At 35.0% G+C, this 26,959-nt stretch overlaps 5 protein-coding genes across 9 annotated transcripts; 2 read left to right on the top strand and 3 right to left on the bottom strand.

Moving 5' to 3' along the window:
* Positions 1-1,883: 1,883 nt before the first annotated feature.
* Positions 1,884-4,745, bottom strand: LOC110605942 (protein SYM1). The gene is made up of 4 exons (XM_021744633.2): positions 4,234-4,745; positions 3,404-3,635; positions 2,387-2,511; positions 1,884-2,250 (listed from the first exon to the last, which is right to left on the bottom strand). The coding sequence occupies exons 1-4, from the start codon at positions 4,546-4,548 to the stop codon at positions 2,167-2,169; spliced, it is 756 nt and encodes a 251-aa protein (XP_021600325.1). The 5' UTR covers positions 4,549-4,745; the 3' UTR covers positions 1,884-2,166.
* Positions 4,746-6,056: 1,311 nt separating this feature from the next.
* Positions 6,057-6,955, bottom strand: LOC110605943 (uncharacterized protein At2g23090). Its single transcript, XM_021744634.2, has 3 exons — positions 6,631-6,955; positions 6,452-6,492; positions 6,057-6,346 (listed from the first exon to the last, which is right to left on the bottom strand). Exons 1-3 carry the CDS (start codon positions 6,701-6,703, stop codon positions 6,227-6,229), a joined length of 234 nt encoding a protein of 77 aa, XP_021600326.1. The 5' UTR covers positions 6,704-6,955; the 3' UTR covers positions 6,057-6,226.
* A 2,428-nt stretch (positions 6,956-9,383) lies between these two features.
* LOC110605941 (acyl-CoA-binding domain-containing protein 3) lies at positions 9,384-16,618 on the top strand. Of its 5 annotated transcripts, XM_021744632.2 has the most exons (5): positions 9,387-10,435; positions 11,426-11,531; positions 11,623-11,729; positions 11,833-11,899; positions 12,718-13,009. In XM_021744632.2, the coding sequence occupies exons 1-4, from the start codon at positions 9,561-9,563 to the stop codon at positions 11,891-11,893; spliced, it is 1,149 nt and encodes a 382-aa protein (XP_021600324.1). In that variant the 5' UTR covers positions 9,387-9,560; the 3' UTR covers positions 11,894-11,899; positions 12,718-13,009. The 5 variants fall into 5 exon arrangements, 3 of the variants coding, with proteins under 3 accessions (XP_043809320.1, XP_043809321.1, XP_021600324.1); XR_006349435.1 differs by lacking the exon at positions 11,426-11,531 and having other exon boundaries at positions 9,385-10,435; XR_006349436.1 differs by lacking the exon at positions 11,426-11,531 and having other exon boundaries at positions 9,384-10,435; positions 11,623-11,899.
* Positions 16,619-20,748: 4,130 nt separating this feature from the next.
* Positions 20,749-23,582, top strand: LOC110606573 (subtilisin-like protease SBT1.7). The gene has a single exon (XM_021745439.2). It carries the CDS (start codon positions 21,021-21,023, stop codon positions 23,334-23,336), a length of 2,316 nt encoding a protein of 771 aa, XP_021601131.1. The 5' UTR covers positions 20,749-21,020; the 3' UTR covers positions 23,337-23,582.
* A 1,468-nt stretch (positions 23,583-25,050) lies between these two features.
* Positions 25,051-26,691, bottom strand: LOC110605917 (protein arginine N-methyltransferase 2). Its single transcript, XM_021744601.2, has 3 exons — positions 26,340-26,691; positions 25,581-25,970; positions 25,051-25,441 (listed from the first exon to the last, which is right to left on the bottom strand). The coding sequence occupies exons 1-3, from the start codon at positions 26,611-26,613 to the stop codon at positions 25,128-25,130; spliced, it is 978 nt and encodes a 325-aa protein (XP_021600293.1). The 5' UTR covers positions 26,614-26,691; the 3' UTR covers positions 25,051-25,127.
* Between the last annotated feature and the right edge of the window lie 268 nt (positions 26,692-26,959).

The following is a 26,959-nucleotide window of genomic DNA, read 5'->3' as shown; positions in this document are numbered from 1 at the left end:
CCTTGTACACATATAGAATCCGGATACATTTCTGAGATTAACATTTAAAAAAGAAGGATATTATGAGAAAACATTGTGATAAGTGAGCAAATTTGAGGGCTAAGATCTCCCTAATTCGATATTTGATGATACAAACATGATTCAAAGGCACTAAAAAGCATGGTTACCTGCAATTATTGAAGAATCATGTCAATCAACCTTTATTTTGGCCAGCAAGAGCTTGAGATGGTATGAATACGCAATTATTCCTAAACTAACTGTAGTCATATCAGAAAATTAATCAATGCTTAACTTTCAAGCTCATAATGAATGAGAAATAAAATGCCCACATGCATTCTCATTGTTTCTACCTAATTCCGATAGAAATTTTTTTGAAAAGAAGTAAACGAACTATAGCAACGGACAAATGTTAGTAAGCATCAAGAAAAAGTTAACAAGAAAGAAAAAAACAAAGATAATAGAATCAAGCATGGACATCTAGATGTTTAAAGTTAATCTCACTTTTATTGAAGAGAATGACATGGCTTTTTGAGAGGGAACAGGAGCACTTGAATCTAATTTTTCCTAATCCAAAGAAAAGATTCAATCCAGACCATCTTAACCAATTCTTAATTCCAATTAAGCCTAAACTGAATTATGTTTAAAAAATAACCTGTAGATGTATGAACATGAAAGGTGGGGGGGGGGGGGGGGGGGCGGGAAATTTTAGATTGGCCAGTGAGATCTCTTTTATTTAGCAGGAGCAGGTCTAATTTTGTAGGAACGATGCACGGTCAGAAGCTGAGAAAAACTAAAACATGATATAACACGTACACAAATATATAATTGTTTCTCAGCCTTAGAGCAAAATATTTTTGCTTAATCAATGATGCCCGAAACATGAGCTCAAGATATCCAATAACACTTTCTGAATTTTGATAGAAATGGTACAGTTTGAACAAAACACCCCCTTGTAATACAAGAATACAGCAAGTGACAAAAGCCCCAACAAAAAGACTTCCATAAACTTCTTGAATCATGTTATCTTTTGATAACTATTGGGTAACAGATATCCTGATCTCAGCTAAATCCATATAGGAAGGCTGGACTTTAACTTCATCAAACTCACTATACCGGTCCATCCATTAGCATGGAGTCCTGACTCTGTGTAAATAGGCTGAACAGAGTAAGATTCAGACCTATAGACAGAAAATCCAGCTCCATTGACTTAATGGATCAGTGAGACTACAGACCCCATATATCCGGAATCATGACCGCATGGCGCCGAAGAGAATTAAATAGCCGCCCGACAATGGAAAAGGAAGCAATACATATATACATATGGTCCCGCATGATAATGACAAGTTGTACTGTAGCAACGTCGATCCATCCATTAGCATGCAATCCTCAATCCTGACTCTGTGCAAATAGGTCGGACAGAACAAGACTCGGCCTATCGACGGGAGATCCAGCTCCATTGACTAGCTGACTTGATGGGTCACTGAGACTACAGACCCTATATATTCGGAATCATAACCGCATGGCGCCGGAGGAAATTAAATAGCCGTCTGGCGATAAAAAAGAACGCAATACATTTGTACGTATGGCCCACGTGATAATGACATATTGTACTGTAGCAGAGCAGCAGTTACACATCACTAGATGACAAAAGGTAGAGGACAAAGGGAAAAAAAATAAAGGAAGACATGAGCCATCCAGACCAAGTTCACAAATACATACCTTGAGAGTAGCTTGAGTCTACTCTATATTGGATCTCAGAACATTTCATAAAGCCATTATTCTGAAATCACTGCTCATTGTCAACTTTCAACATGATATCCCATGTAATGCATAAAATTCTGAAACATCCTTTTTTATGAGAGGGAGAGGAAAGGAAAGATATGTATTGAAGCTAGCAGTCCCATATATACCAAAAGCAGAATTTGTTAACATGCTTAGGCAAGAAGCTAGAAGTCCATTAAATGCATTTCAAATGCAAAACAGTAACCAATAGGCTCCACACATTAATTCCATAAAGCAAACTTATTATCTAGAACTAAAAATTTAATAATAATGATTAAACTAGGACCAGCAAGATGGGCTACACAAGTCAGGTTCTTCTCCTCTTTCTTCAGCAAACTCAGAATGGGTGCAAGCTGTGGATGATTTGAAGTCAATTTATGAACATTAACTGGGGATCACTTTTTGTAGGCTTGCCATGTATGTCAAATAGATCGTCCATAGATATGCACACGTACTGTTCAACAATGGCTGCCAACAAATGCCAAATATTAATTATGTTAGCAAGGGAAAAATTGGTGAAAAACTCAAGTTAATATTAAAGCAATGAAATGTCCAAATTGGCCTCAAATACTCGTTTGGACAAGAAAGATTCACCAAAATGCACCTGTAGATGAACTGGAACAAATTTGTATGTAATAAAATCACAGATTGGCCAATACAAAAGACCATTTCTCAATGTCGGAAGCACATCACGCTTTAATCTAGCAACAATCTCATCACCACTTTCACCTGAGGTTAACACCAATATAGCAGCTCAGAAAGGAAATCCAAAGCATTAACAGAACATCTCTACCAAACAAAAAGCCAATGGCTTCCACATGAGTAGTAATCTTCCCCAACTATTTATTGGAGCATGCTGGTAGCTTTTGGGAATTAGGAAGAGAAGTAGAAAAGGAAGATTTGGCAATACACACACATGCACACATATCGTGGCAGCTCAAGCTAGACAACCAAATAGCTTAGTACAAAGCATATCTAGTCATCGATAGAAGAAGCCCCAGCAAAATCAATGCCATCTAGTTACAGCATTGACATATTAAGAGGGCTACCATTTTCTGAATAGAAGAGAACTAAAACTTTAGGCACACCTAGTCATAGATTACAACAACCCTATAAGCTTGCAGTTGTTTAAGAAACCATATGGTGCCCTGATTTCCATATAGAGAAACTTTACTGCACCTCTCAGAAAATGTGGACAATCATAATAGACACTAAATCTTTCCACAAATCGCTCATCCTGTTTCTGTTAATGATGTAATTGCGGGGCGGAAAAGAGTCCGTGCTGTGATATATGGATCTTATGAGAGAATCTGATCTCATTAATTTCACCAGCCAGAGTTATTTTTAATCTTCTGTTTTTCTGTTTTTAACTTTTTTAGATATGGTTTGCTCGAATTCTATTGGTATAGTGTCCTGGTTTGTAGATGAGATTTGGGAGTATCACTTTATCTAATATTTGTGGTGGCCCAATCTTAGATTGGAGATCTTAGCTCATAGCAGTCTAAGTAACCACATGATGCCCTGATTTCCAAGCAGCAAGACTTTGTTGTCCCTCTCAGAAAATGCATACAGCAATCAAATTAGGCACTCAAATTGCAATCAATATAACAATTTTCTTTACCTTGTAAAGCTGCATTGTATGAGAAGAAAACAATGGCGTTAGCAGGTCCATAAATTGCCTGTCCCATAAAAGTTTTCTTCAAGGTAGTCAACACATCACGTTTAGGCAAAGTTTTTGACATAAAATTGAACCATAGATGCTGTGATGGCCCTAAAATCAGCAACCCATATGCAGCCATGCGTAATGTCCTTATTAGGTCAAGTGAACCAGATCCAGATGAAGGTGACAACATCTAAAACATATCAATAATAAATAAATCACTGAATTATATGACTAAAATAGATTAGCCGTTAGAAAAAGGCTCTAGGAGTTATTAAAGGAAAAAAAGAGGGGGATACAATGTAATGTAAAAAAGGTGGCCCGGATGACCAATAAACTGAAGTATCATAGATCACAAAATATCATAAATTGATAGAGCGAGCTAGCAACAAGAATTTAAATAATGAAAATGACTAATAATTTATCACATCAATAAGTATCAATCCCTACATATTATCAATATCACAATGACAGCAACTGCAGACTAAGGAAAATACAACAACCAAGTAACACGAATTGGACAAGGCCATAATTAAGGGCTCGAAGAAGCATAAAAGGGATATTAAAAAAGGTATTCTTGCATTCTTACAGTCAGTCTTATATAATTAATCTTCACAATGGAAAAGTTATAGCTCAACGTTAACAATATCTGATGATCCTCCTCATGGAACAACAAAAACCATATGAATATTGAATTTATTTAATCAAACACCTATCCATCGATCTATTTATAACCAAAACCATACTCAAATGAGCCCAGTAAAAGACGGAGCTTAAGTTTTTTGCTTCACCTGAGCGGTCAAGTCAGCAGCGGCATAAATAAGAGAAGTTGTGACGGTTTTCGTCAGGATTGGGCGAGAATCGAGCTTCCCCAAATACCATCCTATAAACCCTACCTTTTTCGAATTCAATGTAGAAAAAGAATGGGAGGGAAACGGTGTATAAAGAAAGGGAGAGACTCTGAGGTTTCTGGTTTTGGTGAATTGCTGAGAAGAGCGAGCACGAGTATAGAATCTCCACTGTAGGCTTGGAAGGGAACTTTCAACAGCAAAATTGGAACATAGGCAGCGTTTGCTGATATTTCTCATGGAAGAAATGCTGCTCATTTTGTGGGATACGGATTTGGAAATTCTGGGAAGAAAATTGATAGCTTCTATATCAAGATGCGTCTGTATCCGCACAAAAGTTGATAAATCTTAGTTCAATCGTTTGACTACCAACTAAAGACAATCCACCATATGCTAATATTGTTTTGCTACCGTAGGCTGCAGCAGCTCCCCCGCCTCGCAATGAAACAATGCAATTACAATTTATAAGTATTCCTTTATTTTTCGCAAATACAAAAAATACATCTGGGCTTGTTTCTGGGTTGGGCCTTATAATATAATCAGGCTTCTAAAATGACTACTAATAAAAAACAGAGGTAGTTAATACATCTTAGTAATTTTCCATTACTGGAGGTTCACATTTGGTATTTGAGGCCATTTATCTTTTTCTGCAGACACAGCAGGAAGTCCTAGTTCAGATTTATCAACGCTGATAACCGGCATCTGGTTTCTCCAGAGGTCATATGAGATCCTTTTCTGAATTTTGACCAAAAAGAAAATTCCTTCAACTGAAATTTATATGATTAGGATTGTTCATGATTCCTCTTTTGTAATCTGAGTCTCAGTTTGATTGGTTTCGTTTGTGACAAGCAGGCTATTTTTAAGCCTTCTGGGTTTTAGCTGATACTAATTGTCATATTATTTGTTCCGTAAGTTTCACTTCGGCATAAATTTGAAGAATTAATATTCTCATGTTACTGCTTCTTCATTCCTTAGATACTTTGTATTTCTCTCACCTGGATTTTGCCGTCTCTCTAAACTTTCCGAATATGATGTTCTTTGGGATCACAAGCACCAACTCCGAAGAAGCAGTTTCACCAACTTGAGCAGTTTCTTAGAAGTTATTCTACTGAAAACAGTTCTGGTGCTAACAATTTATTTTGCTCATGTTGATGAAAATCTTTAACATATAGCTCATTTATACCACAATAATGCATGTCATTAACAGCAAAAGGAAATGTATTCTATTTCCTAACATTGATATGATAGCTATGTCAACTTAATTTGGCAGCTGCATTAACTTATATACATTTGTTTTCAGAATCATCCATACTTCTCTCGAGTCAGAAGTGCAGAGAATAGCGAAATGCGAAATTGCAGTTGATCATTCTTCCAATTCTCACAATGTTCCCATATGTAGAAAGGCCAATTATGTGATTTTTATGAGCTCGAGTTATTTTAACTTGCTGGACAGCAAGTGCAACCTCTGAGGCTTTCGTGTCTGGTCATAATTTCGTCATCTAGTTTATACCGCCCTGCTTTAGGGCAGAAATTTAGGCCATCCAACAATATATGGTTTTACACGACAAACCTTTGGAGCTGAAAAATAAGCTTTCATTTTCAATTATAGTGTTACTGGATTGACTAGCTTATCTCTCAGCCTGGATAAATCGAGTTGATTAATTAATTGATTTTCTGGTCTTCATAAACAAGCAGTTTAAGGACTCGGCTCTAAATTCTAGAACAAAACAATCCACATCCACACCAAGAGAAGTGTGCATCCGATATAAGAAATTCAGGCATAGGAATTAGGAAATAATATACTCAAATATTTCGGAATACATGATAAATAACTATCCAAGAAGTTTGGATGGGCTGCTCTGCAAAGATCACAATGAGATTATATGAGCGGGATCTTGGAACCCATCTCTACAAATTCCTTTCCCCCATCAGCATATCATTTCTTGAGGTGTGGGAAACACGCGTATACGTCAGATTTTGGATGTTTTGCTTCTGCGTGCTCTCTGCACTTCACCTCTGATGTGGTGCAAATGAATGTCTGCATGCACACCTTGCACTGCACACCACCAACATCAGACGCAAACAATCACAAACCGAAAGCAAAAGCAGAGGAAAATTTATAGGAGGGGAAAAATTGGAGCCAAGTCCAGAGAGGCGGTACCTGGATCGACATGGCTTTCTTGTTTGATTCAAGCTGACTTCCTGCACACAGATCCGACCATGATCAATTGAAAAGAAATTACCATTCCATATTGATCAAGACTTCAGAAAATTTAACTAATCAAAGAAAGGAGTGCTGTCTTTAATTAAGAGAAAACTGTGAGGGGATAAAAAAAATACCCTTAGCTCCTTTTTGCTTCTCCATATTTCTCTCGCGAGCCATCTTTGACTTCTGTCCATTGCCTCCTCCCATCTCTTCTTCTCCTTCTTCTTCCTCTTTCCTGATTGGAGTAAGACAATATTATTGAAAAGGAGAAATAAGAATTGTCCCTACAATGAGTTGAGCAGGAGTGGCGAGAATTTCCACTCTACTTTTATACCAAAGTGGGAGCCAGAAGGGATTGGAAAATGGTCCTATTATTCGGATTCGGAAAGAAGGAAATGGAGCGACGTCGTTTGCTCTTATGATAAAAATGCCACCGTTCTTCTTTTAATCACTACACTAGGAATTGCTCAGAAGCTTCCTCTTTGAGGCGCGTTCTCGTAATTATAGGGGCATGCTCTTTGAAGTTACGTTCTCCTACTTCCCCACTACCCCTTGTTTGGTTTGGAGGAAATAAGGTAGACAATGAATGAAAAACTTGAAAAGCAAACAAATTAGTATGAGTACTGCTTGATCAAAAATAAATTAAAATGAAAAAGAAATACACGTCCATTAAATTCCAGCTACAAAGTCTATAAGATGCTTAATTGTGTTGACTTAAATCACTAAAAATTGCCAATTGTTCTGAAGATAAATCATACAACTGGAGCTCACTTTAATTTGTGGTGGTTATATCGCACAGACACGTCAGCACCCAAGTGGAGTGGTGGAACCCATGATGCTAGTCCAACCCACTTCACCCAACCTAATCTATTAATGGTTGAACCGACACCTAGCTAGCCATATGGTTTCTTAATGCGGCCTTTTTTTGTTTTACTTGGATTGGAGGAGCCACAGTTAGGCCTTTGTTCCCAAGAGATGCAAATGCTAATTTGTTCCCTCTGTCAACTGCAAAGCATATGCAGAATTTCTTGATTTTCAAGTCATTCTTAACAACTTTGTTATCCATTGTTATTATTAGTAGGAGTATTATTTGTTATAGTAAAATGTTGATGCTTTATTCTTTTCATTCTTGACGTGCATTACCCTATTTACAATTAAAAATTTTACAAAAAATAAATTATTTTCTTAAAAATAATTTGTTTTAAATAGGAATATGCCTATTTTTATTTAATATATAATTGCGTGTGTTTTTTTATGCTCTCAAGTAACAATGTTGGCCCGATATTGGGCCTGATTTATAATGAAACTTGGCAGAGAGTCTTCAAGTTCCTAGCCCATTTCATCTCCGGATCATCTACACTCTCCACTTCCTGCCCTTTTTTAGAAAAAAAAAAAAAATTTAAAATTTTGAGCAGTTATATATAATCCTTTTTTCCTCACTTCTCATAATTCCACTAGTATATATATCTACCCATTTATAGATTTTAGATATTTTTATAAAAATTTTATTTTTAATTGACTCAATTAGAAATGACATAATTATTAAATTTAAATTTAATAATGCACTAATTATATCTTTTTTATTAAGATCATGCATCCGATTTATCCTGCCTCCCCAATTCTAATAATTTTTTGAACTTTAAAATTGAGTAAAAAATAACAGTTTTTTAAAAATATTTTTTATAACAAGTTTAATATTACACTTATTTGAATTTATTAAATATGATTATTTCTTGAATTTTATGTCATAATATAAAAACTATGTTTAAATACAATATTGCATTATATTCGATTATATAAAATAATAAATTTTTATACAAAATGGGTATAATTACCGATATTAGATAAAGCGTTTTAATATATATATTATACGACAATTTATTCTAGTCGTTATTGTAGACAAACTAAAAAAATGATCGACTAAAAGTGGGCCAAGAAAAAACCAAGAGACCCACATGCGCAGCTATCCCCATCCACCGTCACGTTAATGGTGTTTTATAGTACCTTCATCATCATTAAAGAAAGATGCCTTTACCAGTTTCCCGGTTTCCACCGCCACTCAATAGATTTCAGATAAGCTCGCCACTCCCTCCTTCCAACATCTTCAAGTCCAACACATTTAACGTGCGAGCTTTGGCGGCGAGTGAGACTCATTTAAACTTAATCTAAAATAAATAAACAAATAAATCCCCTCTTTTCCTTCACATACTCTGGACGTATTTGAGCCAGTCAAAGTGTGACACGTTCGAACTTTGTGCTTCCGAAAACGAAAGTATACGTATTTTCAAATAATTTAGTTATTATAAATCTAACAGTATAACAAAAAATAAGGTTATTCATTATTAAATTATATTTAAATATATAAACATATATATGATATTTTCATTTAATAATAATTAAATTTATTTTCATATAAAATTAATTTTAGCATCAAAAGTGACCATTTATCTTTTACATTACTATTAATATTGATATGCATTAAAAATTTTTAAAAAGTAATTAATAATATGAACCATTTAATTTCAATTAAAATAATTTGATTAAAAATAAATAAAATTTGGTAATTGTTTTTTTACTCCAACATATTTATAACTGAGGAGCATATGGAGAAGAAAAGAAAGGGAAGGGAAATTAATAGAAATAAATAATGGTGTCCAAATCCACTGAACAAACGCTCCTTAGCGGCGAGTGAGGTTAAAAGGCCATTTGACAGTTAGCGCAAACGGTCACCAAGTCGAAAAAGGCAAAACGCATCGTTGGCTGTTTGGGCGCTTTATGGACACCTCCGTGACTTCGCCAACGTCGCCAACCATCTGGGACCCACTCGGCTTGCCTCATAATTTTGGCTAAAGGCAAAAGTAATTAACAAAACTAAAAGCAGAATATGCTTTGCTCTTCACTGCAAATATCCCTTTCCCGGTTCCCCTCATCTCTCTCTCTCTCTCTCTCTCTGCAATCATCTTTTTATTGTTCCCTTTCTATATCTACTGCTATTTGCTCCTCCATTTATCTCCATATTCTTCTGCCATTTTATCTTCTTTTTCGATTCTTGGAACGAAGAAACATGGAGCTGCTTCAAGAGCTCTTTGTCACGGCTATTGTTGCTGTGCTTTTCTCTTTTATTATAGCAAAACTTGTTTCAATAGCTATGGCTGGTGGCGATTCTAATCGCGACTCACAGCTGTCTAAGAGTCAAATTATTAATCAGAATGAGAGCATTTCTGGAAATGTTGATGATAGCATCGTGGAGGATTTGCAGCATTTTGAAAGTTTGAAGGTTCAGGGAATTAAGAGCGAGAAGAGAGTCGAGTTGGTTGAAGAAGTTTTTCAGCAGGTTGATGAATTTGTTGAACCAGTTGAGGTTGAGAAGGTTGGGAAATTGGTGAACCGAGATGAAGCAATTGAAACTGACTGCCGTGAATTGCCTCCAGAATCAACCGAAGAAGGTTTAAAGAAAGAGGAAGAGTTGTCGGAGGATAGGTTGGGGAAGAGCGTAGCAGAGATTAAACTAAGTAGAGAAGTCGGAGATGATAAGAATGCTATTGAACAATCTGACAACGTTATTGAAGGAAGATGTTTTAATGATATAGAAAACAGAGAAATTGAGCCAATTGGAGTGGAATTCTCCGTTGAAAAAGATGTAGTAGAAGAATCTGAGGAGATTCGGGTCGTGAAGAGTAGAGGAACGGAAAAGGCTGAAGTGAAGAAAATAGAGATTGATAGCGACGAGGATGATTGGGAGGGGATTGAGAGGAGTGAGTTGGAACAGGTTTTTGCAAAGGCAGTCAAGTTTGTGGAGCACAGAGATAAGGATGGAGGTTTGACAAGCGCAGGGAACGATGTGCAAATGGAATTGTATGGGCTTCATAAGATAGCTACCGAGGGGCCCTGCCGCGAGCAGCCTCCTATGGCTCTCAAAGTTACTGCCCGCGCCAAGTGGTATTAAACTTTCTTTTACTTTGACTACCTCTTTTCTGATTATGTTATTGGTTTAGTATTTGCTTCAGAAAGTTTTTGTGAATTCATACAACATCTTTCTCTCTCTCTTTTGTTAAATCGACCAAATGAATGCTAGATGCATGACTTTGATTATGGGGATATACTTGAGACATTTAACACTAAATATTTAGCTAAGTGGTATTCCAATGCTGATAAATTAAGGAAAATGCTAATCAAAATGTTTGAATTATGGAAGTGGTAGGTTGTGCATAAAATATTTGCAATACAAGATGAGGTGAACTACTAGAAGTTAAAACCAAGTGGACATAAAACGCTCCCAGGCTAGAGTCCAGAAAAAGAAAGAAAGAAAGAATACAATTGAAACCATTAGTAATCCACGTAGGGGTACGTAATTATGTGTGTCCTCTTTGTGTCGTCTTGTATCTAGGGAAAAACTATATCAATTCCCTTTTGTCTTCATTTGGCAAGTCTGAGATGTTCCCTTGGGCTCCAAATATGACCATCTACCCCATGCTTATGTGCCTAGTGGTGATAGATGCAACATTTACATATACTTAATAAGTGAAATCAAGGACTAAATGTGGCAGTCTATTGAAAATAAATTCAACCTACTCCCACTTAAAAATTAAAATTTCAGGCGGCAATAGCCCTTGTCAGCCTCTTTTAGGCTTGTTATTGCCTAGTGCCTGCGCATACTTTTCCCTCTTCCATAAAATCCTGAATAGTGATGGCTCAGGTATTGCCATTGGCCAAAATGCAGACAGCTTAGCATACAATTAAAAACTCTAGGAAGTCAACCACTTGTATAATCTTCCACTAGGAAATTTGACCACGTGACCAAAAAGAAATGAACATTCGAAACAAGGCCTGCCTCTACCGAATTACTCAGGTATAGTTTGATAGTTAGTTATAATAACAGGGTTGACAGCTGCTATGTATGAGTGATGGAGGGCAGTTACGTTGTGCAAGGAATGCTTGGCAAAGGCTGGGAAACATGAATCAAGAGGTGGCTATGGAAAAGTATATCGACCTTGTGTCAGATAAAGTCCCAGGTTGGATGGAATACAAATCTACTGTAAGTATTTGCCACTAAGGCATATAGCAGGTTTAGTTCCTGCGGTAGCTTTCTGTCCTAGATATAATATCTGGTTAATGTTACATTACAGGCTGATAGCAACCCAGGACCAGGATCATCTGAAGCAACAAGTACCAGTGCTGTGGCTTCAGAGTTAATTACTCCTTCATCCTATCATCCAAATATTGCAGAGGAAAGGTAAGTATGGAACTTGTTTATCCAGCTGTTTCTATTAAGTTTTATTTTTTTATTTTACTTTTGTTTTCGTGTATCATGTCTCTGTCAATGTTATCTCCTGTAGAAACCCAGAGGTGCTGCCTGATATTGAGAAAAATAATTTTACTGGAGGCCCAAACTCGTAAGACAGGGTATGTGCATACTGCATGTTCTTCAATGTTCTACTCCTTATCTGTTGTTGAGAATAGGCAAACCTGGACATTTGAAAAACAAGGAAAGTTAGTTCTGCAAGACATTAAACCAAAATTTATGCTTTGGATCACAGAAGGTTGAACTAATAGTTTGAAGCTAGTTCTCTTGTTATTTGCCACAAGTCTCACATAAATTATGTAAAATTGTAAGCATGACTCACAAAACAACAAATATATTATGTAAATTTGTAATAATATAAATTTCTGGTGCACTCTGCAAGGCTGAATCAACCCTGGTATGTTGGAAAATTGGAGGGATTTTATCTTCATTCCTTATCCAACTGCCTGATTAATTTTCTTGTTTAACATTTAATGATTCTTTGTTTTAGGTTCATATGATTCAAATACTAAAATACAATCATTAATATTCTCATGTATCAATTTTGCAAGTTCTGGTATAAACAGTGAAGCATTCCTAGTAATATTCATAGCCAAGCCTGTAATGAAGTGGAGCTAATGTTTTGTTATAATTTAAAATGTTTACTTAAAAATCTGTCTTCATCCTGAATGATTTAATATATTATATGACTCCTGTTGTGCAAAGGATAAATCTAGTCATTTGAACACTTTATTAATTAGTGATTAATCTTTTCAAAAAAAAAATTAGTGATTAAAAATTCTTTGATTATGAATGTTTCTTGGTCTTTGGATTAGTTGACTTCTCCAAACCCAAACTTACAATTCCTATCATGCTTCCAGTAATTTTAATAGAACAAATCACATTACTGCATATAACCAAATTTAGTGTGAAATTCCAGGCTAAAGATCGATGAGCACTCTGCACTGTTTGACCTTCGCAATCACAGGGAGTTTCTCATTTGCATGACCACAAACAAGTGAAGATAAGTCTTAATTGTCAAGTAAATTTGCTGCAGGGTTCTTGTCAGTCATACTATCAATTATTCGACACTATGTATATTCTCTAAATGTTGTGTTGTGATAATAAAGAACATTATGTATTGTGAATATCCGCACATGTATATATGTGTGTCATTTTATTCATTCCCCAGATGCTTGGGATTGTCAATTATCACATTGATGTTGATGCTCTGCCTTTTGCTTTATTTATCTGTAATGTTTCATTTGGTTGAACTGCTGGGTATGAGTTATTAACAAGATTGCAATGTTGGAATTACGTGAAGTAATGTGCAAGAGAGTAGCACCGTGATAGCACTTGTCAGTCAAATACTTGAAACTAGAAAATTCAATTAAATTCAGTTAACAGAACCCCTCACGTTTAGAATTATTGGGGGAAAAGTTGATGGCCGACGTTTCCTTTATTTAATCATTTAGAAAAGAATGTGACAGGTAGTATGGTTTAGGATTGCCCATAGTTCTAAATTTATCTGACAAAACATGACGCAATTTAACTGAGATCACGAAAATAATTTGTTGAACGTATGTTCTGGTTGTTTCGGAATATTTTATCGTCCGATTGGTCTATGTTGGTGTAACCAATTATTTAATATTTATTAGAGGATAGAACGGAATTTACCTTGACAAACAAACATAAGCGACCAAACTGGAGAAATTTTATCCTTATTGATTGTAGTTCAACATGGGTGAAATGTCTGGCAAAAAAAAGAACTTGGGTGAAATGTCGAAATTTCCATCTTATCCTGTCAAGACCTGTGTTTCGTACCAGAATCAGAACCGTAGGTTCTGTAACCGCCTCCGCCTCCGCCTCCACCTCCACCCCCACCCCCACCCCCAATGCCATCTCCACCTCCACCTCCACCTCCACCTCCACCACCATTACCATATCCTGTGCCTGAGCCAAATCCACCTCCTTCACCATGACCAGCATCGTAGCCGCCTCCTCCGCCTCCGCCAAACCCACCACCAGTTCCACCGCCTGAACCATAACCACCACCTTGCCCCATGCCATTGCCATTGCCGTTGCCGTTGCCGTTGCCGTTGCCGTTGCCCCAACCTTGTCCAGAACCACCGCCTTTGCCCCCACCTGGCCCATACCCACCATCACCGATGCCTATTCCACCGCCTTTTCCGGGACCTCCTCCGAAACCAGGCCATCCGGCCCCACCACCCGAACCATAGCCAAAACCTCCGCCTGACCCTGCCCCGTAACCACCAGCAAATGTTAGATAGCCAGGCTTTACACCATGCATTTGTTTATTTTCATCGCCCATACGACCCACGTCATTGAGCGACCTCCCTTCCTTGGCTTGAAGAAACACAAAACTACAGAGCCCAAACCCCAGAAAGACGAGACCCCATGAGACGGCATTTTGTGTTTTCATGACTCTTTCGCGCTAAGTCGCAAAGAAAATTAGAAACAAAAGCTTAGAAGAACGACACAGATGGGTGTATGAAAATTGGAAGTTTGCTTACCCTCGATTTTGTGTAGACACCTGCGGAAGTGTATAGCTAATGCAATAAAAGAAAAATTAGTGCTGGGTGGTCTTTTGAGTGTCGCCTAGAAGGGCTATATAGGGGTGTTAGTCTTTGGCTATTAACTTGCTTTGAGCAATTGAGCCGTGTTGTGGCTTTAGTGGACTGCAGGATGTGCGTGATGAGTCGAAGCATGCCAGCTCTTTCTGGTGACAGAAGCGATTTGCATGACTGCCAAGGCGCTCGGCGTGTGAGTTTGCTACCAGTTTGTAATTTGGAAGTTACAATGTCGATCAGAACGACTAGGGCCCTTGGCCATGGATGTGACCCGTAGTTACTGAGCTATGGGCCTGGCCATGGACGTGCCTCTCAATGTAAAGTTACAGATATTTTAAGCTATGATATGGAGGGAGAACTGCTAATGCTCAAGGCCGAGGGTAGGGTTCTGAAAACTTAGGAGGGAACAGGAGGCCTAATAAGATTTGGGTTCAAATTGCTTTATTCAATTATTCCTTGAAAAGTATGAAAATTTATGCCATCTAATTTATTTGGGTTCTGGATTTCTAGCTTAGTAATGAGGCATTTGAGCCTAATTTCTCCTAATTTCTAATGGCCTAGCGGGGCCGATGCATTGGATGCTTTGGAGCTCGCGGCATTGCTTCCATTAAGATCCAGCCTTTGGGGTAACAGCCGAGCCGAATGCAAGTATTTTGCAGCTGGAAAATAGAAAAATGAGGTTCTCTTTAACTATTATCAAGAAGACAAAAATGAAATAAAATGATGATAACTGTGGTGGTGGTACGATACAGTGATTCTATAAAATTCTAGTGTAGGCTCTATGTAACCGATGATTAGATATATTTTTTTTATTTCTTGCGAAATTATATAATTGATCGAGTGCTTTGAGTTCATTAACTTTTACTACCATTTCATTTCCATGCTCTTTACTAACATTAGCACCTATTTATGCCCTTTCTGTTTAATGTTAATAACTAGGCCTCCCAAATTACAGAACTAGACAATATATAAAATCAAGTTTATGTAAGATTTAGTGAAGATGATTCGATTATAAATCATAATCAGAGATGCAAATGCTTTAATAATTGGATTTGGAGGGAGTAGATATGAACTTTTTTGATGGTTGAGAATGCAAATCGAAAAAAGACCACTAATAATTCTTAACTATTTGACCTCTCGATGCATGAGAAAACGACATGTCAGCAACCCCATCAAATTGTTGAGTTCTCAAAACCTATAAAGGTGTAGGCTGAGTCAATCATGCATCCTCGCTTTCCATTCTGCTTCTAATAACTCCAACCTCCACCCCGTTAATTAGGTTAACCAGTAATAATATCAATTTATCTGAATTTAAATTATAGTAAAATATTTAATTCGAGAATCTATGATATTTAATTTTATTTTTCTCAATAATTGTACCTCAACTCGAGCAATGCATAGGATGGGCCTGGTTGGGATGTGCAAAGGGGGTGTGAAATCATGAGAAATGGCATAGTTTAGTGAGCAATAATTGCCGACAAAAACTTGACATAAAGTGTGAAAGGAGTTTTTGTTGTCATTTCAACCAATATTAATTTATGGGGTATATGAGTTAGGTCCTTTATTTCTTTCTTGTTAGTTTGGTGGCCACTAGTAATCATCATAGTTTTAAATGTTCATTATTACCAATCTCAAATTACGGCAACCCATCTATTTTGCATATTACTTTTTGCTTTCATCCAATCTCTTTCCGATATATTTTACATGATCTTAAATTTTAAACAGATACTGTATTAAAATTTTATTTTGAAAATATATAATCAAGAGACTAGACTATATATAGTTTAAATTCGTTATGATTTTTACTTTATTATTTTATTATATTTATAATTTATAATGTAATCTTTGTTGTTAGTCAAAAATAAAAAATTACTGACTTTAGTTAATTTGAATAAATTATTTATGAGAATAATAGAATTTTAGCATTTTTGAGAATTTAAAAATTTTTAAGTTTTTTAAATGGTGTTGATCTTGAGGAGGCGTTGGTATTTCTTTTTCCCTTGCCAAGCTACTGATCTCCTTTCTATCTTGTATTGGTATTTCTTTTTCCTTTTAGTCTACTGATGATGTTGTGTATGTCTTTTCTGCCTCTATTTTTAAGGGTGTTGATCTTGAGGAGGCGTTGGAGTGATGGACTTCCACTGCTGGAAGAAGATGATTAGCTATCCAAAGGTTCCATGATGGTTTTTCCTCAGACGGCACTGATCTTTGGACTAGTATTTATCCTGACATATGGATTCCAAAGACACACCATTATTACGAGTCACATGTACTTTTTAATGAATTATCTATTTTTAGTAAAAAAAATTATAAGACATTTCATAATGTATATAAACTCAAGAAAAATTATATAAAACTGAAAAAGTAGTCAAATAAAAAATAAATTAAAAGGATTTTTTTATTAAATCATCAATTTGCGCCATTATCAAGAAGTGTTATTTTATACCATAACATATTTTTAATTTCAACAGCAATCAATGTTCTATTAAAATGCCAAATAGTTTTTTTTTTTTTTAACATGCCCAAGTTCAAATAATTCCTTTTCATGTCTAATAAAGAAAAAATTAATTAATTCTCCACAAATTTACTAAAAATCATTAAAAAATTATAATAATCCCTTTGTTTTTTATTATGAAAAGAATAAGAAAAACACGTAAAAAAATAATTTCATTTATTTTATATATAATTTATAACTGAAAAATTAATATTTATATAATTAAATGCTTTTCTTAATCTCTATTTATTAAGTATAGTTAAAGCTTTTACATATAAATTAAAATAATAATAATAATAAATTTTAAACTATTCACATTTTAATAAATATACGATCAAATTATAAAATTAATTAATATATCCTAAATTAACCATTTAAATTTATTTATACGTTACTATTAAATTTAATAAAAATATTACGTAATTATCTTATTCTAAATGAAAAAATAATATTTTAATATAACGAATAATTATTAAAAAATTTAAAATTTTATAAATTTCAATAATTGTATTTTAAATTTTTTTAATAAATATATCCAAATCAAAATTTTAATTTAATTTAATTTTTAATTTTAATTTGATTTATTTTATAATTTAGGATGACATATGTTTTAAGACCTAATAACTCAGTTTTTAATATTCTTTTGCATCAATAAAAGTAACTTTTTACATGTAAGGAAACACAATTCTCTCCACTTAAAAAATTAGTTATATTTATTATGTTTACTATGAAAGTTAATAATTAATTTAATAAGTCAATGAGTTTTATTTTAAGTTGAAGATTTTATTGGTTACGATTTTATTGTGAAAAACTCTAAAAGTATATTTTAACGTGATTTTTTGATTTCTCGAAAAGTAATGGTATGTCGATAATTATTGAAGTTTTAGCTCTCCATTTGATTTTTGCGATGAAATTTTTATTTTTTAATGGCTGCATTTTTATGGACTATTTACAGGTGATTCAAGCTCTTCGGTTTCCATATTTAGACATTTCTGAATTGGGTTTGATTTTGAATAATTATAAATCTTTGTTAAACTATAAAACTGATATTTCTGTTAGATGAGTTTATCGTCATGTCACTTTAATTGCTCATACTTAATTAATCGTACTTTGATTAAAGAATTTTTTATTAGAGAATTTATTAGATATGATAGTCTCTCTATTTAAGATGGCATCCCTCTATATTTAATGATATTTTATTAATATAATAAGTAGTTTTGCTTTTAAAATATATATATATATATATATTATAAATTTAATTAATAATTCACTTACTCAAAAAATAAAAAGAAGAAAAGAAAATATTTGATAAAATATTGATATTATAAGACGAGAATCGTTTAGAAATAGAAAAAAAAAAAAAAAAATATATATATATATATATATATACGCCTAATAGGGAGTATTTAATAGTCAAAATTTTTTGATGCCAATGTGTCAGTTTTTAGATTGCGCCATAAACGTGAAAATTATAATAATTTAATGTTTCTAACAATAATAATATTTTCATCATTCTATATTTTTTTAAATTATTCTCAAATTATTATTATTTTTTAAATTATAATAATATATAAATTTATTATTATAATTTTATTTTATTTTAAATTTTTTAAAAATATCTCTTATTATTTAATAAATTAAATGTATATAATATAAAAATTTATAAAAAAATTATATTTTTTAATATGTATCAAAAATAAAGTAACAATGAGAATAAATAGCAATAAAAAAAGCCGCCATTGTAGTTTGAAGGCGAAGCATAAGCAAACATAATAATGGAAAGGGCCATCACAGATTTGATTCTAAAGCTACAGAGATGAAGCAATCTTTATAATATATTCTTCAAAAACCATGGCCGACCGTTCTTTTCTCTCTCTCTCTCTCTCCCCTTTATTCATTTTCGAATTTAGTATTTGCCAACCCAGACTGATAGGCTCCTCAAATTGATTAAACACCAAAATGGAAAAAGACACACAATTAACAATTTTATGATTTGTTGTTTTTCTGGCCAGCTAAATATTATACGTTTCTGTTTTATAATTTTTATTATTTCAAAATTATAGTTCATTTTCTTTTTTATATTATAATAATATATAAATTAATTATTATAATCATATTTTATTTTCAATACATTTATTAAAATATTTTTTTAATATTTAATATTTTTAAATAAATATAATTAATAAATTAATAAAAATTATTTTTAAAAAAAGGAGTAAATGATAATTTTTCAAGATTCAGTTATTCGACTTCCTTCGAAATTCTAAGATTTTAATGAAGCGAAAAAACACAAAATATTGTCCAAGTTATAAATTAGAGTATGATTGGTTGATTATTGAGATCCACCCATGTCCACATCCTTCTCAAGATCTAATCAAAGACCACACTCATCAAATTATTTATATTTAAAATTTGGAGAAAAAATTAAAAAATAAAATAAAATAAAATAGTAAAAGCAATTATTGGCGGTGGGCTCCATTCCAGCTAATTGCAATATTGGTATATCTTATCTGGTATGATTAAACATCACAATTATTCTAATATCTAATCAACAAAATGCATCTTCTCTTCTCCACCATAGATTACTTACTCATTATAGATATTAAATAAATAATAGAATTAATTGAATAAAGATATTAGCAATATATTGAAAAGAATAAAATATTTTAATATCAACCTGTATCGGTTACTATTTACTCTAAATCTCTATCATCATCACCGCCGCCAACTACTGTACTAATTGACACAACTCTATATGAAAAAGTCATTGGAAATAAAAGCATGAACTTAACCCTTTTTGCCAACCTATGTGATTTGATGATTAGTGGTCTTTCCACTAAATCTTATCAGAAGATGACTGTTAGTTAGGTTAAGTTTGATTGTTGAGTGAAAATTTTATTATACATTAATACATATTCTTTTAATAAATTTAAATATATTTTTTAACCGTTAAACCAAACACAATAATATTGCATATGTATATATTATTGATAAATTGCTTTTATCTATATCAGAGTAGTACAGACAGCTTTTGCTTTAAAAGTTTCATTTTCCAGATAAAATTAGAAAAAGTTAGAAAAACCTCATTGACTAAAAGCAATTGTATTTGATTATTCATTTAAAAAAAAAACTAATTTAATTGAATTTCCTTAATTTTTAGAAAATATATTTTATTATTTCCCTTGTTATTATTAGGATATTTAATTGCTAATGGACTAAAAAAACATTATTTTTTTACTTAAAAAATGTTAAATGACAGTATGTACAGTGAGAGAGTATTATTCACTTGATATAATATTTGCTGGGCAGCAACATGGATGATGACATGGAAAGTTTGATATCTAATTGTATATTTGGCAACTTCTTGCCCACCCATGGAAAGTTAGATTCTTGTTATCCTCACCATCCAAATTACATGCGGCCGACTACATATGAAATAGACGTTGCTGTATCTCATATTTCGCTATACATCGGTAGAATCGGTTCGGTTTGAATTTGAAACCTCTCCATATTACAAATGATTCCAACACTAATGAATTAAATTATTTTTTTATTATAAAAATACATAATACATACCATTGAGATTTAATTAAATTATGTTGAAATTATTTTTAAAATTGTAAGTATTGAATTCATGACTCAATTGATTTAAATAAAAAAAATATGCATTACTAAAATCACCCTCTTTTTTTTTTTGTAATTGTCCCTAAATTCATTATAGCTTAAGTTTAGCATGGGAAATCCCTGGATTTTTTTCCTAGTGATTTTACTGATGCATGTCTGTTCTAATAACAGTACATTGATGAAAACTACTAGTGTAGATACAGTCATAATACACTCCTAACTTTGATAAAGCCTCACAGTGTCCATCACATAGCTTCAGATTCCTTTCAGATGAGCAGTGGACAAGGATTCATCGAGTCAAACCTATTGCCACTACGCATAATATTATATCTCCTCAGTGGTGACCTACCCAATCAGCAATGTTATTATTGGAAATGCATTAGCCAGCTAGAAGCCAAGAGAATCTCTCCTACTCCTATGTAACCTTATTTAATTTCCACTCTCATTGCAGTTTTCAAATGAAAATACTATCAGAAGGAATTTTCTAAATTGTCTGAACTATCCAACTGAAGTTAGGCAAGGCAAAGTGTGAAGATGAGGGTAGTGAATCTCAGGTTTCAACTGGTGGCAGCACTTCTGTGCTTCTGCTACATGTATGTGAATGTGGTAGCAGAAGTGAAGAATCTGAATTCAAAGAAGAAGACTTACATAATTCACATGGACAAATCCTATATGCCAGTGAGTTTCAATGATCATCTCCAGTGGTATGATTCCTCTTTGAAATCAGTATCAGAATCTGCTGATATGCTTTACTCTTACAACAGTGTAATCCATGGCTTTTCCACAAGACTCACATCTGAAGAAGCTGAATCACTTGAAAAACAGCAAGGAATTCTCTCTGTCCTGCCTGAGAGGGTGTATGAGCTGCATACTACTCGAACTCCAGAATTCCTTGGGTTAGGAAAAAGTGATGCCGTCCTCCCGGCATCTGACTCGGTTAGTGAAGTGGTTGTTGGAGTGCTAGACACAGGTGTCTGGCCAGAGTTGAAAAGCTTTGATGATACAGGTCTTGGCCCCATTCCAAGTACCTGGAAAGGAGAGTGTGAGACAGGCAAGAGCTTTAATTCATCAAGCTGCAACCGGAAATTAATTGGAGCAAGGTTTTTCTCACAAGGGTATGAAGCGGCATTTGGACCTATTGACGAAACAATTGAATCAAAGTCCCCAAGAGATGATGATGGTCATGGAACTCACACTTCAACTACAGCAGCTGGGTCAGCTGTTTCAGGAGCTAGCCTATTCGGTTATGCTTCAGGGATAGCACGTGGGATGGCTGCACAAGCCCGAGTAGCCGCTTACAAAGTATGTTGGCTTGGTGGGTGCTTTGGCTCTGATATATTAGCTGCGATGGACAAGGCTGTTGAAGATGGTGTGAATGTCTTGTCCATGTCTATTGGGGGAGGACTCACAGAATACTATAAAGATACAGTTGCAATTGGAGCTTTCACAGCAACAGCACGGGGGATTCTGGTATCATGTTCAGCAGGAAATGGTGGACCAAGTCAGGGCAGCTTGTCCAACGTTGCCCCTTGGATAACCACTGTAGGTGCTGGAACACTAGACCGAGATTTTCCAGCCTATATAACCCTTGGAAATGGGAAGAATTACTCAGGCGCATCACTTTATAGTGGGAAACCATTATCTGATTCACTGGTGCCACTGGTTTATGGCGGTAATGTGAGTAGTTCAACCAGTGGTTTTCTGTGTATGTCAGGGACTTTGATTCCTGCAAAAGTTGCTGGCAAAATTGTAATATGTGATCGAGGGGGGAACAGTAGAGTGCAAAAAGGATTGGAGGTGAAACATGCTGGTGGTTTAGGGATGATCATAGCAAACACGGATTTGTATGGCGAAGAGCTAGTAGCAGATGCACATCTTCTGCCAACAGCTGCCGTAGGAGTAAGCAGTGGAGATGCCATCAAGAAATACGCCTTCTCTGATCCTAAGGCAGTTGCCACAATTGCTTCTGGAGGCACCCATCTAGGAGTTGAGCCTTCACCAGTGGTAGCCGCATTCAGTTCTAGAGGCCCAAATCTTGTCACCCCAGAAGTACTCAAACCAGACGTGATAGCTCCAGGAGTGAATATATTAGCTGGATGGACTGGTGCAGCTGGTCCAACTGGGCTAACAGATGACTCCAGGCGAGTTAGCTTCAATATCATCTCTGGTACATCGATGTCATGTCCACACGTTAGTGGGTTAGCTGCACTCCTCAAGGCTGCACATTCGGATTGGAGCCCAGCATCAATTAGGTCTGCCCTCATGACCACAGCTTATACAGCATACAAAGATGGGAAAACTATACTAGATGTGTCTACTGGGCAGCCATCAACACCATTTGATTATGGAGCTGGACATGTAAATCCAGTAGCAGCCCTTGATCCTGGCCTTGTCTATGATGCCACAGTGGAGGACTATCTAAGCTTCCTCTGTGCATTAAACTACACTTCATCCCAGATTAAGCTCGCCACAAACAGAGACTTCACCTGCGATACGAGCAAGAAATACAGTCTGAACGATCTCAATTATCCATCTTTCTCTGTTCCTCTCCAAACTGCTTCAGGGAAAGGAGGTGGTGCTGGAGTAAAAAGCACTGTGAAATACACTAGGACTTTGACTAATGTGGGCCCTCCAGCAACCTATAAGGTTTCAGTATCTTCTCAAACTCCATCGGTGAATATCTTGGTTGAGCCAGAGTCACTTAGCTTCAGTGAACAATATGAGAAAAAGAGTTACACGGTGACAATCACTGCTACTTCTATGCCATCCGGTACCAATAGCTTTGCTCGTTTGGAATGGTCCAGCAGCAAACATGTGGTCGGGAGTCCGATAGCTTTCAGCTGGACATAAACAGCATCTTGAAAAATTGGACGAATGACTATTATTTTACAGGACATAATGCCTGAATTTATGTATAATGAACGTCTTTTACTTTCCTTTTCAATGTTCCAAATTCCAACTATTGAACAACTGATCCAGCAATAGTCAGTTGTGCTTGTAATTTCTCTCTTAGATGATCATGGGCCAAAAAAGAAAGGGGGGAAATAACTGTACAGAAACCAAGCAATTAATTGTATGTGAACTCATTTCTAGTCATATCTAATGCTTCTATAAATCTTGTACCGTTCAAACTTAAGCCTCAACACTTGCTTGTTTTGCATGACTTGGAATCACCGCCTAAATGAATCTTGCAGTTGCACAATCCATAACGATTTATATGACTTGAAATGACAGTATGAGATAAAAGGCACATGTTTTTGTTAATTATGGGCATTTGATTTTAACATGCCTGTGCCGTAGCAAGGACTTGGATTCTTAAGAATGTAAATTTGAAGGCACCGGGTAATCTTCAAAATTTAAGACATCAATTTTTAACCCACTTTTTAGCAACTTCTTGGGTTTCCTTGAAAGAGGATCCAACGAGAAATGGCATTCGCAATCCAACGAGGAATGGCAGTCGCGGACTTTCTGCCATTGTTTATTCTCATGATTGATAGCTGGTCCTACAAAATTTAATTTCACAAGAAAGCCACTTATGCTCACATACACGTTTGGTGGTAGGCCTGGCGGCTGCTTCCATGATGGTTTGCGCACGGCCGATACCTGGTGTAAACCAAGGGCTTTGCTCAGGAACTTTAAGAAATAAAGTAAAAGAGGGATCTCATGTGTTTCAGCAGGGTAAGATCAACGACTTTAATCCTTAATGACTCTAATCCTTAACGACACTAATCCGCAATGAAGCAGACATAGGATCGGAAACATAGAAAAGCTACGGCATAACTAAGAACGTTCGTGGGCCTCTCTTGCTGGTCAAATTTCTAAACTTTCATCAAGTTTAGCCATGAAAAAGATGTTTCAACAAAATAACTTATTTTATATTTTTTAATTTTAATTTAAAAATAAAGTATATTAATAAATTTATATGTAAAAGTTTTAATTAAATTTTTAAAACGTAAAAAATGACTTTCTTTAAATGAAAAAGTCATTTCCCTTAAAATTACTTATTTTTTTTTAACCTAGAAAATATTTTCCATTAACTAATTTTACCTGAATGTCCAATCTGCTAGAAAATGTGAGAAAATATTCTCATGAAAATGTTTTTTGTGAAACAAATAGAACACCATTCGTATAATATTACTCACACCCAAAAACGATGCACTATTATCTAGCTAGTACATTAGTCTGGTAGTCACAGAAAAATTAATTCGTGATTCAGCCCTGGCAAGTTCAAATACTACTATAAGCTCAAACTAATTAGCCTATTTGGCAGAGGTTGAAACATGCAATTTGGTAAAGCATGTTTTAGATGTTGGAAAAAAAAAACAGTTTGAAAAGGTTGTTCAGCTCTTTTAACATGTTCATGACTAAACATGTCAAAATTAATATAAAATTACTTTTTAAATACCATCTAACTAATATATTTAAGTTGATGTTTTTCTCAAGAACTGCGCAAATAACAATGCTAAACAGACCCACATCCAATGCACTAAACAACCAAACAAGCTCTTTTAAGCAACCAACCCATCCATATTCATCAGACGATGAATAATTAAAGTTTCATAAATACAGAATCACCAAATATAATTCATTATCCTTAATAAGTATCTTAAAGAGGAGAAAAGTGGTGGCACAATTAGAACATCATTCAGAATCTTGTACAGACTGACAGAAAGGGAGGTAATATGTATCAAGTTGCCAATACTTTTGTCTCACACCTTCCCAAACCTTTTCCCCCAAACAATCCTTAACAGGCAAGGGAATTAACTGAGTGTGGTAGCCCAAATTCTCAAGTTCTAGCGAAACTAAATTACAGTAAACAACATGGAAAAATGCATTACCTCCGCAAAGTCCATTAAAGAATGAGTATATTCCTCCAGGCTTTAATAACACAGGAAGGTGTTGGTGGAACTCTCTCAGATCCTCATAATGCTCCCCATATGTATCAAAGAAAATACCTGAAAGATAAAGCCAATATTTGGATCAGTACATGCTTATAGTAACTGATTATTCAAGTTTTGAGATATCAATGCATGCTTGAAGTAAATTCAAAATACAAATGCATGCATTGTTAAAGTGCACAAAATCTTGAATTACCGTCATAAGTTTCAAGCTGGGAAAGAACATCTTGCCACCGGCCAAATATTATCTTTACATTATCTTTGTCACCCCAACCAGTATCAAGCATACGTTTATAAACCTCTGGATGCGCCTCAATTATTGTGTGCGTCGCTGGACTGTATTGTTGAATGGCTGTATCCACAAGGCCCATTCCAAATCCAATGTTAAGTATGTGGCCACCTCCAGAGCAAACGGCCTTAGCATGTGCTTCCATCAGTGGTTTCTCCCAAGCCATCATGACAGCTTTGCTATCAGAGTCCATCAGCTTATCCTCGCTGAAGGTAACCCGATCTTCCAAGTAATCTCCATGGACATTTTCATTCGCTTTCCTTGCAATGGTTCCTAAGATCAACTCAGATTGAATTCCTGCCCAGTTACAGGGATTTAGAAATTACAACAAGACAGAAAACTGATTCACAATCAATTTCTTTTCCAAGTCATGGTCCTCAATTGAACTTATTGACCAGTTTCCTATTGAATTGATTCATTAGAAAAATTTGGGCCAATCCTCAAATGACTAATATAATTAGATTTATTACAACTTTTTTTTTTTAAAAAATGGCATTTCGAAAAACAGAAGAAATCAGGTCAGAAATGTAGGATTTTTCAACACATTGTGGATTTCAGATCCGCCACAAAATTGACCCTACTATAATTGAATTGAATTGAATTATGGGACAAAACTTGCTCCGAATGGAATGAAAAGATAAATGAAAGACTATTTCGTGAGCATACCAGCGTTGAGGAGAATTTCAAAGGCCTCCTGGTGACCTTCCTCCATGGCTAAATCACCCGCGGAGAGATTAGAAGGAGAGAGTGCATTCCAGGGAGCACCGGCTTCCAGAAGGACCTTGACTACGGCGGCGTGACCGAACTTGGCCCCGTGCATGAGCGGAGTGAAGCCATCGTTGCCAAAGTAGGAAACATCAGCCCCGCAGTTTATGAGAGCTATGACCTTGTCTAAGTCGCCGTTCCTCGACGCCTCGCATAGGAGTTGGGTCTCGTCCATGACTGCGCTTCAGATTATTGCCACAGTGATGAAACCCTTCCTTCCAGTTGGAGTTGCTCTATTAGGGTAATGTTTTGGTTTAACGGTGATTGCTGTAACTGACGGTGAATAATTAGTTATAGTTAATTTACTAAAATTTTGGCTTACGGTTTGAGTTAAATGAAAAAAAAAACTTTTAATTTTATTATAATTATATTTTATATGTTTTTTAATTAAATTTTAATTTTTTAAAATTATTTTAAAGGCCTCCGATTGTTATTACCATTAAAAAAATTAAATAAATTATTATTTTGTTCACTACATAAATTAAAAACTTATAAAATTATTAAGTCACTTTTTTTACTAT

Source organism: Manihot esculenta, chromosome 18, assembly GCF_001659605.2.
Source record: "Manihot esculenta cultivar AM560-2 chromosome 18, M.esculenta_v8, whole genome shotgun sequence".
NCBI classification, from domain to species: Eukaryota; Viridiplantae; Streptophyta; class Magnoliopsida; order Malpighiales; family Euphorbiaceae; genus Manihot; species Manihot esculenta.
Note: the sequence above shows the minus strand (reverse complement) of the source record. Positions and strands in the feature narration are given on the sequence as shown.